The sequence below is a fragment of the Podarcis bocagei genome (genome assembly GCF_964188305.1).
Source record: "Podarcis bocagei genome assembly, chromosome: 7".
Taxonomy (NCBI): domain Eukaryota; kingdom Metazoa; phylum Chordata; class Lepidosauria; order Squamata; family Lacertidae; genus Podarcis; species Podarcis bocagei.
The window spans coordinates 66,434,620-66,447,961 of NC_138132.1; the positions used below are offsets into that span (position 1 = coordinate 66,434,620).

The window sequence follows — 13,342 nt, forward strand, 5'->3', positions numbered from 1 at the left end:
GCCTCCCCCTCCATCAGCAAGTGGGGTGGATAGAACAAGGTTTGGGGGAAAGAGAGTGCCTGGGATTGTGAGGGCAGGCTTAGACACTGTGAAAACTACAACGTTGATCGTGTGAGGATACCCAGAGCTTACAGGGTTAACAGCTCAAGGGAAATGATGTCCTGTCACTGGGGGTGAGTTCGCATCTTTGTGAACATCTTTACAGTTTCTGTTTTGGCTGCAACAGGAAAGGCATTTCTCATAAGATCCGAAAGGGCTCGTCTTATGTTCTTATGGTGGCAAAGCATCTTCTAGCTTAGGCTAAGAAGCTTTGCAGTTTTGGGTGTCCGCATTTGGTCCCAAATATTCCCCAAATCCCCAAGTGACCTTTAAAAATAATAAATAAATAAATAAATAAATAAATAAATAAATAAATAATAAAATTTCCCCCCCCCCTTATTGAGTAACAGAGTCCTTATATTGCTATTTTATTAATCTGGAATAAATCTATATGCTGTACTTTTGTGTGGATTGTTTAGAATCCTGTCCTGAGCCAAACCCAACCCCTCAGGTCACTTGAATCACAATTAACCTCTTTTGTTTTACTGGCAGCTTCACGAGGCAGACTGATAAATTGGCACTTGTTTCCTGTGGTGACCCAAGGTTCTGATGAACCCACAGGTTTTCTCCTTGGGCCTTAAATCATGGGGTAGTAGCAGGCGATGGTTAGGGCGGGTTTGGATTGACTCTAGATTCCTCATTCCTTACAATGACAAACGTCATGTCAAAAGTGTTTCTGTAAACGTACCTCTTCCCATCTTCCAAACAGCAGAAGGTTGGTGGGACCCAGGAGAAGAACCAGCCAGCCATTCTCTCAGGTTTCATTTTTTAAATGATTTATTAAAACACAAAAATAATAAAAAACAAAAAGCAGGGGGGGAAACCCTTTGAGACACTCACAGAATTCAAAGGGGTGGGGAGACACAGTTTGTGGCATTATAAACTTGCCAGAAAGGCCACCCAAGGGTGGGGAGAGCACTGCTTTGATGTCCCACTTGCTGGTATCACAGAAATAAAAACACAGGAGCAATATGACAAAGTAGCTTGGAACACTTTTCTCATTACCCCACAACCCATGTTAGGAAATCTAACTGGTCTCACCTGCATTTATGCTCCCAGCTTAAGAGCCAGACTTTCTACTCAGATAGGGGAGGAGGGGGAAAGAGGGGTCCTTAAAGAAGAGTTGAGACACCCTTGGCAAAGCCAGGGGGAAATGGTCACGGCAGGCAGGTGGTGGTGACTTGGATTGGGTGGAGGACTCCCAACTTCCAGCAGCCAGCAAGCGCTGGTCAGTGTTGTGGCATATCAGAAGTCCAGCAATGGCCAACCCCTCACCTGTGCATGGTTTGCTAAGGCTAACACGGGGCTTCCAGATGTCAGAGTTCAGAAAGATCTAGGAGTCTAATAAGGCATCCTGAGCTGCTCACAGGAAACCATTCTGGGCTTCTCCACATTCTGCCTTTCTCTCCTGGCATTGCACTTGTGTGTACCATGAGGAAGTAAACTCCCACTCTCACTTAATCGAATGGAGCAGGAGAAGCTTTGTTGTCAGGGAATAGCTAGTTAAAACAATTGCCCAATACTGTAAATGAGTGTTGTGCTCATGCGCTGAAAAGGATGAGCGTGCAACCGTCTCTGAAAAGCACATTGGGGAAATATATAGAAGGAAAGCATCTGAAAAGGGGGGTGGGGGGACATTCAAAATAGCAGAGACTTGAGGCACACATCCCAGGATCATCCACCGGGTGCCTGCAATACTCACGTAACCCACCAAAAATGCATACAAAGGTGCTTATTGTTGGGAAAATACTGGTTTTTGTCATGAACACAGATCAGTACTCATCAAAGGCAGAGTCCTCCTTCAATGGCAGACCCAAGAAGGAGATGGAACCATTCCCTGGTCCTCACCATATGGAGCCACAGGCACAAAAACCCCTAACACCTTGGTCCGCAGACTCCTCAAAGGGTCAGGATTGCCCTGAGGAGGTATCTCCACTGCTTAAAACCCTGGGGCCTTAGAAGAAGCCAGCAGATGCAAAGAAAGGCACTGCCCCTTTAAATGGCCAGATGCAGCTTTCAAGGGTCATGGGGGGGGGGGTTTACTTAAAGGATTACCAAGCCGTGGTTATAAAGGTTGCTCCAAGACATTGCTAAGATCTATGGCCTATGTCAGCTGCAGGATTGCTGACCATGGTATTCAAACCCACAGGTTGACCGCTCTCCATGGTGCTGAACTTGCCTTGCCTTCCTGTTTGCCTGGAATCCTGGGGCAACTGATCTCTTCTTCACTTCGGCCATCACCTATCCAGGGCAGAGGGCATTCTCCGTATATCAGGGCACATTTTGGGGATTTAGACAACGGGCATGGGGGCACTGACACATTCTGTATGAGCTAGTGAAGGCTTGGTAAAAAGGAAGGCATCCAGGCCCTTTGAACAGATTGCTCAAGCATATACAGGTGGAAAGGGACCAAGCTCAGATTACACTCTGGAAGAGCTATATACAGCTGTCTTCATTTTATGGGAAAGACCAGAGTGGTCATGGCAACAGGTGGACAGACAAAATCAAATCAACAATTCTGGATTGATGTTTTCATATCTGGGCACTTGTAGATTCACTTTGGGATGTGTCCCCCTTGTCTCCTCGCCCTGGTTTTTGCTCAGGGGCACTGAGGACTTTCTACTGTGTGATGGTTCACATCCCAATGCACATTAATGCATCTCCTTTTAAGTTTGATCAAAGTACACCCAGGCCTGGTTCACACATGCACATTCATCACTGGATAGCAGAACAGCTCATGATGCCTTCGTTGCATTGCTTGGGAATGAGCATTCACAAGCCCCAAAGACGGAACTTTTGTACCACCACAACTCTTTTTGGTGCAGTCAAATTTACCTGCCGGTTACTGAGCAGAGGGAAATCAAGCAACAGATGCACACATGTGAGATGGGCCTTGAAGAGGACATGCTTGGTGCTTTCATATCCCTCATTACTGGGGCCAATTAAAAACCACATTGCTTGACCCTTGCAAAGCCTTGAATCCTTTACACCGTGACCATTAGCCAAACAACATTAAACACTTTGAAGTCCCACTGATTTCAATGGGGCAGAGAGTTAACTGAACGATTAACTCCTGCAGAAAGCGACAGGAGTCTTTGGCTGGACAGAGACCTTGGTGTCCATATTTCCTTTTTGAACCTCAGTTGGCTTTTTTGTTCAAATGCGGGTTGCATCCTCAGTCTTGAACACATATCTGGATTGAGCACAACCACAGTTCAGACCCTCCTCGACACACACAGCAGCAGCAGAATTCAGTCTACCCAACCTAGCCTGCTCAACGTCTGAGCTCAGAGAGTGAGCTTGTACCTTCTCCAAGCACAGGCCAAACAGGCATTAGCAAGGTTCTCCACTTGAGTCATGACTGCCACACATCTCTGGATGGGGGCGGAGAGGAATAGCACATTGGCACCTGCTCCCTGTCTCTCAATCAGCTGCGTATGAAAGGGCGACAGCATCCAGGCGAAAAACTGAAGAATCCATTTGTAATCCAGCCAACAAACCTTTCAAGTCCTCGATAAGAAAGTGCGAAAGAAAAACCCAAGATACAAGGAAGTGAAAATCTTGCTGTCTCAAGGAAGTTTGTGAAATGGCCCAAGGGATGCGGGGGGTTGTCCTTGTTTTGAAGAACACTTTGAGATGTGAACACAGCAAGCCCAGAGCCACCAAGACTGGCCTTCAATCTTCGATGCAGATGACATCGCAATGCTGTTCCTTGCAGTCTAAGGTTGCACCATCTTTCAGGGGCTCGGGGACCTTTATATCCAGGTGGCTCAAGGGCGGTCCATTGGGTGTTGCTGAAAGGACAAAAATGGAGGGATTATGTTCCTTCGACTGAGTTCAGCCTGGATGGCTCGGTTGGTTCGAGTGTGGTCCTCATAACAGGTTTGATCCCTGTATGGGACAGATGTATTGCAAGGGGTTGGGCTGAGACGATCCTCAGGGTCCCTTCCAACTCTATGATTCTATGAGGTACTTCCATCATGAGCCAGGGCCAATTTATGTATTAAACATGTGGCCTGACCAATGCCATTTTTAAAAGCTGGGAAGCCATTATGGACCACAAGATTTCAAACCCTGTTAAGGAGATGCCTGGTCTAGGAGCATCTGAAGTGAAGGAGATGAGCTGTTGATACATTGAGAGGACAGGGCTACTGATGGCTATGTTCTGGCTCCATAGTTGTGAGGCAACAATGCTTCTGAATGCTAGTTACTGGAAACCACATGAGGAGAGAGGGCTTTTGTGATCAGATCCTGCTTGCTGGTTTCCTTTTGGGGCATCTGCTTGGTCACTATGAGAACAGGATGCTAGACTAGATGGACCTGATCCAGCGGGATCTTCTTACATTCTTGTGAAACAAGTGAGGACCCGGAAGGTTGCTTCCCCAAACTCTTCACTGGAAGTCTGGACCTAAAGATAGAAGCAGCACCTGTGCTGTCATCAATGAGAGTCCGCTTAAGAGGCAGGCAGTAGCTGCCATGTGGAGGCCATTGGAAGCCGTGTGGGGAAACTGGGTTTCTGCCCAATCCTGAAGACTCTCAGCAGCAGCAAACTGGGCTGAGGGTGACATTCCTCTTATATTCCAGGCAGCACCTGCTTCCCCCTTAGGAAGAACCTCTTTCTGGCCAGTTTCCTGGTTTCACAGATTGGTTCTTGTGATAAACAACAGAACTGGGCCCAATGGTGGATGGACCATCTGCCAGTTCCTTTCCTTAAAATTTGGAAAAGGGTAATTATTCATAGAGTTTTAGGACTGAAGAGTTGGAAGGTACCCCAAGGGTCATCTAGTCCAACCCCCTGCCATGCACCCAGGGCCAACAACATCTGTTGAGTTCTTAAAAAGCATTGGGGGGGACACCTACAGAATGCATCACAATTTAAGGTTGAATTATAGCACCAAAGACTTCTGAGTGCTAGTCATGGAATAAGAGAAAAGGTCCTCTTGTGGATCAGGAATTGAGCAGGGAGTAAGAATAAATGGACAGTGAAAATATTGGATGAAAATGGATTGCATTAGGTTAAATGGCTTGCCAAAAATGTGTATATTAAGAAATACTGCAGAAAATGTGTATATTAGGTAAAATGCATGAGGACTTTTTAAGACTGGAAAAATTTAGAAACTGAAATAATCTGAAATCGACAGATTCATTGGTCCTTGCTCTTGAGTATTTTCACAACAAATATACACCAGCAACACAGCATACTTAAATGTCACAGCTCCCCAAATAAATAAACTCAGGAATTGTGGTTTGCTAAGGATGCTGACAATTCCCCATTTGAGATCCACTGTTTGTTAAATAACTTCATCTTCCTGAGGAGAAGCAAAAGCTCTTTGATTAGTCTGATGTGCAGATTCTCTTTCTTGGCCAAAGCTACCTCACCAGGTTGTCATGAGGATTAAGATGAATAGCCCCAAGTAAACCACCATTTTGAGTCCCGGGATTCAAATCTAATCCATTTAATTTTTTCACCCCCAAAATGGCATTTCTCTATGAAGATTCTCAGAAGAAAGCCAGCTCCTCTAGTGATCTATTCATTTTAGAGAGAGCAGAATGTAGTGTTGTTAAAGTGTCAGAATAGCACTTGGGATGCCCTGGGTTCAAATCATCACTCAGCCACCTGAGCTTAACCTACCTGCAGTGCTGTTTGTGAGGACAAGTGCAGGGGGGGGAATAAATGGTTAAGCCCCCTTCTCAGGTTCATTGCAAGAGGTGAAGTTTAACAGAGAAATAAAGAAGGGATATGAACTTAATAGAAAGAAATAAGACTAGAGAAAGAAAACATTTTAAAAGCTACTGAGGCTTTAAAGGGCAAGGCTGTTAAAATAGGGTGGTGATTAAAAGGTGGGGGCAACTCTCAGTAAAGGCCATTTTGCAGTGCAGGTGTCGGGATCCAGAGAGCTCTTGGGAGAGACAGGTCCAGTGGGCTGGAAGAGGTGAGGTCTGAGACTCAGGATATCTGGGCAAGTGACCTCAGAGTTTCAATCCATGCAAATAATGGAAGGGAGCAAGTTTGGGAGACGGGCAGTTCTGCAAGAGGGAAAAGAGGGGGGTGCTTAAGAGTTCCGAAGAAGAGAGAATTTCAGCAGGTGCATCAGCTATCCCCTAGTCAGCTATTCCTGCATGCTCTCCCTGCTGAAATCTCTCCCCACCCCAACTCTTAAAGGAGAAGCACTGACCTATTTTGCATCTGCCCACCCAGGTGCTGTTGCTGATCAAGGTACCTAAGGTTGGCTCTCCCACCCCACCTCATTTTAACATAATTTTAATTAATACCAAGAAAGAGTGCTGCACTGATTAATCAGGTAGAGGGGGCGTTAGAACTTATTGGCTGGTGGAAGATTAGTTAATTAGTCAAAATGTTTTTAAAATTATTATTTTTATTGAATTGTGATTTTATTTTTGTACTTACCAGGAAAAGTACATGTGGAGCACATGCTTTTTTTAAAAAAATCCTTTTAACAGAGGAATGCCTTTTGTTTCAGGTGCCATTTGACTCCCTACAAATTCAACTGGCTAAGCAAAATTAATGGATTGTTGTGCTGTAGAACCTTTTCCATGTTTACTCCGAAGACTCACTGTGTTAACCGGGGATTGCGCCATAGAAAGCACCCTTAGAATTACAGCGTAAAGCTCAGGGGATCAAATCAACGAAGGTTTTGTCCGTCAGGTGACAACGCGAACCCCAAAGGTTGCAAGTTTGCCACCTGCAGGAAGACTAAGCTGGTCACAGCAGTGCCAGCCACCCCCACCCTGCCCAAAGACAGAATGACAGAACACAGTTTATGAGAGAGTAATAAGCGTGGCCTTACCTCTCGTAGCAATGAGAACTGCAGAGGAAACTCTCGCAAACGGCTAAATATCTATTGATAAGAGAGAAAACAGCTGGCTTGCCCAATGCCCTTTTGTTTTTTGACTCATGGCCCCCACTTTAAAATTTGTACTCTTAAGAGAAGAAAGAGAGAGAAAAGAGAGGGGGCAGCTGTAAGGAACCTCAACTCACCCGTCACGTAAGGTCCCAGGGGCATCTGACTGTAGTTGACAATCCCACCTGGTCCTGGACCACGGAAGTTGGGGCCAAAGTTGTTGCTGTAGATCTGGGAGGAGCCAAAAGAGGCCTGGAGAGGGAGGAGATGGGGAAGAGCATTTATTTGAAAACACAAACCAACCCCATCCCCAAAGGCTCTGGGTGGATAACATTTAGAAACAAAGAAACCGTCAATATTACAATGATATTTTTTTTAAATGCTGGCGATTGATGCTGTGTACAAAATAACTTTAGCAAAAGAACAAACCTCTGCCCCACGGAATTTATAATCTCAATTTCAAATGGGGTGGAGTTGCAAGTAAGGGAAGATGAGAAATAGGCTTGAATTTGAACTGCTACAGGGTCAGCTGAATTGCAATTGCATCCCCAACAGATATATGGTTCGGAATAATAATATAATCATAATAATTTATTATTTATACCCTGCCCATCTGGCTGGGCTTCCCCAGCCACTCAAAATATTCCAAATATTCCCCAGCCACTCGAAATATTTCAAAATTCCAACAAAATATTAAAATACAATAATGCATCAAACATTAAAAGCTTCCCTAAACAGGGTTGCCTTCAGATGTCTTCTAAAACTCTGATAGCTGTTGTTCTCTTTGACATCTGGAATGCAATTGCATCCCAAACGGATAAATGGTTTGTCTCATTTCCTTACCGCTGCACACAGAACATCTGGCCACACAAAAAACCAAAGCCCTGCCCACCCCCCATTAGTGGGGAAAGGCTTTCCAGAGAAAACAGGAGCTCATTCTGGATATGCTGATGCACCAATGCCTTTTAACGCTGCCTCTAACCTGCTGGATGCTGGGGTCGCTCCCCCGGTTTGTCAGCCGGCTCAGGATGCTTCTCTCGGACATCTGGAGGCGAGCGGCCACAGGTGGGATGCGGGAAAGCATGGAGGGCAACCGAGTCACATCAGCTTTCATGTCGCTCAGCAGCTCTTCCAGCTGGTTTAGGACTGCAAGACAGTTGGGCACCTGTGAGCCCCAGAAACCTGTACCCAACCCATCTGGCAACACCGCAGATTTTTCCTTCTGTGTAACTTAGGCTGCCATTTCTTAAATTTTATTTTAGTACGTGCCATCATAGGAAACCCATTAGCTGTGGGTGCATCTGACAGAGCACAGTGCAGCCCATGAAAACCTATCCCATGATAAAATTGTTAGTGTTTTTTTAATGCAACAGCATTTATAAAAAATTAAAATAAAATAAATCATTTATTGTTTTCCTGATATAGACAGAAAAGTGAGCCTGATGGGCTGATTATGGGATCAGATTCTGAGAGAGAATTGTAACCAATGGGATGCCCAAAAAGCTATGAAATGCAAGTCGATGACACAGAATTGTAAAGTTGGAAGGTACCCCCCAATCTAGTCCAAACCCCTGCAATGCAGGAATCATAGCTCAAGAATCCCTGAAAAACGGCCATCCAACCTCTGTTGAAAAATCTCCAATGAAGGGGAGTCCACCACCTTCTGAGGAGCTGCATTCCACCGTTGAGCAGCTTTTGCCGTCAGAAAGTTCTTCCTAATGTCTAATCGGAATCTCCTTTCTTGCAATTTGAGTCCATTGGTTCAGGGCCTGCACTCTGGGGCAGGAAGAAGCAAGCTTGCTCCATCTTCCGTGGGACAGCCCTTCTGATATTTGAAGATGGATTCATATCCCCTTTTCTGGGCTAAACATCTCCAACTCCCAATCCCCGTGAGGCCTGCTTTCCATCTTGGCTGCCCTCTCTGCAGAGAGAGATGAGTCATATACCCTTTGGGGGTGTTCTTACTGTGCAAACTCTCCCCTCCTTCCCACACCCACAACACGCACAGAGTTATATTTACTGATTGCAGACATTTAAATTCCAGTTGTTGTTGTTGTTGCTGCTGCTGTTGTTGATCCGAGTAGTTCATTTTGCCAGTGTTCCCACAGCACAGCTGATAGTGTGAGTTCAGGTTCCCTTAGAACCTGAAAAAGCTATTTTCTCTCTTAGCCACTGTGGAGGTGACACTCCGCTTGTGCTGAGGCAAACCTCGCACCATGCATGCAACGGTGTGCCAAGGAGCATTGCGCCCACGCTCCGTGACCTTTTGCCTCCTTGGCTAGCAAACAGGGTTTTCCCCCTGATCATTTGTCCTCTCACAGATTTGGTTACTAGACATAACGCTTGGCTGCAGCATGACCAGGGATGCAGACGTAATCAAGTACCAGGGAAAACATTTTAGGGAAACACCTGCTAACACGTGTATTTGTTAATGCTGGAAATGTGCTTAGATGGAAATACGTCATGTTCAGAGTGGTTTCACTACTGTTTCCAATTGTTGACTTCTGCTAATAAAAGGAGCCTCTACAGAACTACGGGACTACGGAAGTCTACGGGACGCGGGTGGCGCTGTGGGTTAAACCACAGAGCCTAGGGCTTGCTGATCAGAAGGTCGGCGGTTCGAATCCCCATGATGGGGTGAGCTCCCGTTGCTCGGTTCCTGCTCCTGCCAACCTAGCAGTTCGAAAGCACCTCAAAGTGCAAGTAGATAAATAGGTACCGCTCTGGCGGGAAGGTAAACGGCGTTTCCGTGCGCTGCTCTGGTTCGCCAGAAGTGGCTTAGTCATGCTGGCCACATGACCCAGAAGCTGTACACCGGCTCCTTTGGCCAATAAAGCGAGATGAGCGCCGCAACCCCAGAGTTGGCCACCACTGGACCTAACGGTCAGGGGTCCCTTTACCTTTTTATTACAGAACTAGCCGGCAGCCTGCTTGGAGCATGCTTGCCAGCGTGCTTCTGCACAGCTCACCTGCCTTCAACCTCCTGTTGTCCTTGTTATTCCTACAGCCACCACTCTCCCAACTGGCATGGGAGAAGCAGACAAGGTGGAGGGAGTTAAGGGAGCGGGGAAAGCGATCCCTTTTTGGGAAAGACCCACCTTTATGAAGGACAGCGTTGGCGGGCTTGTTCCCCGCAAGGGACTCTTTGGAGAGGTGCTGGTGGCTCTCAGCAAGGCACTCCACTTCAGCCAAGCGGGCGTTCAAGGCCATGGCTGGGTGATTGGGGTCCTGGGTCATGTTGAGGTATGCTGCCCGACGGAGCTGCTCCTCAATCACCAGCGCCTGCTCCAGCAACTGCAAAGAGGATACGGGGAGCACATTCCATCAACCTTGCAGAATCCTCCAAGAGGCAGAGGTGGCCTCATACACAGATATCAGCAGCCGAGGAGCAGCAGAATGGGCGAAACATGAACCAGGAGAACATAAGCAGAGCCCGCTGGATCAGGCCAGTGGCCCATCTAGTCCAGCATCCTGTTCTCACAGTGGCCTAATGGAAAACCCACAAGCAGGAGCCCAAAGAGTACTCTTGTTTCCTGCAACTGCCATTGAGAAGCATTGCTGCTACTGTGGAGGCAGAGAATAGACATCATGCCTAGTCGCCATTGATAGCCTTATCCTTTCAATATCCCATTACACAGGGGGATGCACATCAAGGCAGGCTGCAGAGATTTAAAACACCCATTTAAATTGTCTCTGTTTGCATCAGGAGCGAGGACATCTGGGGACCCTTCAGGCTATGTTACATCCTCAATTGAATCATTCTGGCCAGGGCTGATGGGAGTTGGGAGTCCAGTAACATTTGCGGGGCTGCAAATGCTCCCCACTCCTGATTTACATCAGTCCACCCCAGGCCCAGACAGAAGGGGGGCCATATGGGCCACTTGGCCCGAGCCTCCTTTTTGAAAGGGGGCCTCGGTCAGCATATTCACAATTGCTAGGGAAGCATTTTTAAATGTAAATACTTAAAATAATCCTTTTCCCTATGTATTTTTTAAAAGTACTATTGTATATCTATATTTTCCATTTTGTCTTTATATGCAGATACAGTTCAAGCCTTGAAATAAAATTATTTGTCAGCATAACTTTTGTGAAAATTATTTATATACTTACTTATTTATAAGACTTCAGTTATCTCCAGGGTAAAAAAAGGGGAGGCACATTATCTACCTGGCCTGGGCCTCTGCCTGGCTCTGCAAGGCCCTGGTCCACCCTGAAAGGTACATTGCCTCTGTCCATGGAAGCTCGTCTTTGCTACTGCTGCTGAGACCTGGTGATAGGTTTTATCCTCTGCAAATGTGGTCGCTCTCGAACGGGTATTTCTGGAAACCCACCTTGAACCGCCGTGCCAGGAACTTGTTCTTCATCTCCAAGTAGTTACCCTTGTGGATCTCTGACTTGAAGGGCTCGTTCAGGATGACATAATGCGGGTCGTTCTGGATGTCTTGCCAGCGGGCGTAGCCGTGACTTAGGCAGCAGAGAGGAGAGGCGTTAAGGGAACAACAGAACCATCTGGCATCTGAAAAATCTCCTTTCATTCATTCATTCCTACCTTTTTCCCTGACAGAGACTCAAGGTGGCTTACAGATAAAATAGAAACGGGGGGGGGGGGGTTTAATGTAAAAAACAATCAGACATTAATAGAATATACAACTACAGATAATAACAATAAAAACATCACAGTACCATCCGTTTCCTTAAAAGTGCTGTCCTTAAAAGGACAGCACGGTGGGAGCCAGTGAGGCTTTTTAGGAAGAGAGTTTCAGAGCCTGGGAACAGCCAACAAAAAGAAAGATGTAGAAGGGAGCTCTCAATTTCTACTTTTCCCAGTCTTAAATTTGGTTTGCCCCATTTCCACTTCAGCTTGGGCAATTTTCATAGAAGATTATCCTAGAGAATCTTCATGCACATTCCTCCTAACGGAGTGCATTTTTGCATGTTGACTGATATTTCATTTATTTCAAATAAATTGATTGTAAAAAAAAAACCAAAAAATCCCCACGTTAGGGCAGTTTACCAAAAAGATAAATCAATAAAATGACCACTAAAAAAATTTAACAACAATAATTTTTTAAAAAAGTTACAATAACAATAGACTAATGAAAACAGATTAAAACTTGCTTCACCTTTCTAAATTTCAAGGCAGACTTGCCTAAAACAAAAATGATTTTAGCAGTCACTGAGAAGAATAGAGTGAAGGTGTCTGCCTGATCTCAATAGGCAGGGGGTTCCAAAGTGTGGGTGCCACCACACTAAATGATTGATTTCTTACAAATATGGAATGGGTATTATGTGGCACCTGTATCAGGGCCAGATCTGCTGAGAAAAAACTGTGGTTCTGCATGAACTTGCCCCTGTGATGTGCCTTTTTTGTATGCATTTGTTTTCATCACAAAATCCAGTAATAATAAGGATTTGTATGCTGCCCATCTGGCTCAGTCCCCAGTGCCATCTCCTGGTAGGGCTGTGTAGGACCCTTCCCGTCAGAGTAGACAACACTGAGCTAGATGGACCAATGGTCTGACTCAGATTGGGCAGCTGCCTAGGTTATTATATCTCTGTGTATGCAGCTTGGCCGAATAAGCATGTGAACTGCCCTTTGGATTTCACACTTCTCCCTGTTTTGAGTCCTCAGCTCAAGAAACATACCAAAATGCACATTTCAGGGTTAAGTACCTTTGGAAATGCGCACACAAGATAAAGTAGGGAGCTGAATATGAATCTGCAGGCATTTTTAAAACAAAACATAATAATAAGCCCACATTAATGCAGAAACATGGTAGGACCAACTTATATGTGCAAAATGAACATGGGCCAGGAACAGGGAAGGGCCGTAGCTCAGTGGGGTAGAGCATCTGCCTCGCATGCAGAAGGTTCCAGGTTTGATTCCTGACAGCGCCTCCAGGTAGGGCTAGGAGTGACCTCTGCCTAAAACCCTGCTACCAGTCAGTTTAGGCAATACTGAGCAATATGGAGCAATGGTCTAACTCAGCAGGAGGCAGCTGAAGGAAACCACTGCTGCATCCAGCCCTGACTTCCCATAACCACGCCAAGGATACGTGACGATTCCTGCCAGGAGCCAGTAATCGTGCCTCCGGTGCCAGATGTCGTAAATCTTCCCCGAGGAGACAGCCGCCCTCTCCTCGTTCTGCCACAGCGTGTGCAGTTCTGTAAAGCGAGAGCAGAGAGATGCTGCGTTTCAGGCGCCACACCAGCTGCGGACTGGAATGTCAAGAGGAGGTTTAATAATGCTTGGCATTTCCACAGCCCTTGTGGGTAGGAAGCCTTGCACAAACTCTCAAAGGGAGGCCGCTGTTATTAGCTCCACAGGGAGCCCAGTGACAGCAGGCTGCCCAGGAGTCCAGGAAACCAAGCCAAGAAAT

General features: G+C 46.1%; 1 protein-coding gene across 5 annotated transcripts in view; it reads right to left on the reverse strand.

Moving 5' to 3' along the window:
* Window positions 1-1,296: 1,296 nt before the first annotated feature.
* Window positions 1,297-13,342, reverse strand: part of CHD5 (chromodomain helicase DNA binding protein 5) — a 59,541-nt gene continuing 47,495 nt past the window's right edge. For 4 of the 5 annotated variants that reach the window (XM_081201344.1, XM_081201346.1, XM_081201345.1 and 1 more), the window contains 7 exons: window positions 13,019-13,127; window positions 11,294-11,426; window positions 10,061-10,256; window positions 7,945-8,108; window positions 7,100-7,214; window positions 6,909-6,959; window positions 1,297-3,893 (listed from right to left, as the gene is read on the reverse strand). In XM_081201344.1, coding sequence (XP_081057470.1) covers window positions 6,952-6,959; window positions 7,100-7,214; window positions 7,945-8,108; window positions 10,061-10,256; window positions 11,294-11,426; window positions 13,019-13,127 — 725 coding nt within the window. In that variant the 3' untranslated portion in view covers window positions 1,297-3,893; window positions 6,909-6,951. Of the gene's footprint in view, window positions 3,894-3,928; window positions 4,508-6,908; window positions 6,960-7,099; window positions 7,215-7,944; window positions 8,109-10,060; window positions 10,257-11,293; window positions 11,427-13,018; window positions 13,128-13,342 lie in introns of those variants that run through there. The other variant, XM_081201343.1, reaches the window with a different exon arrangement.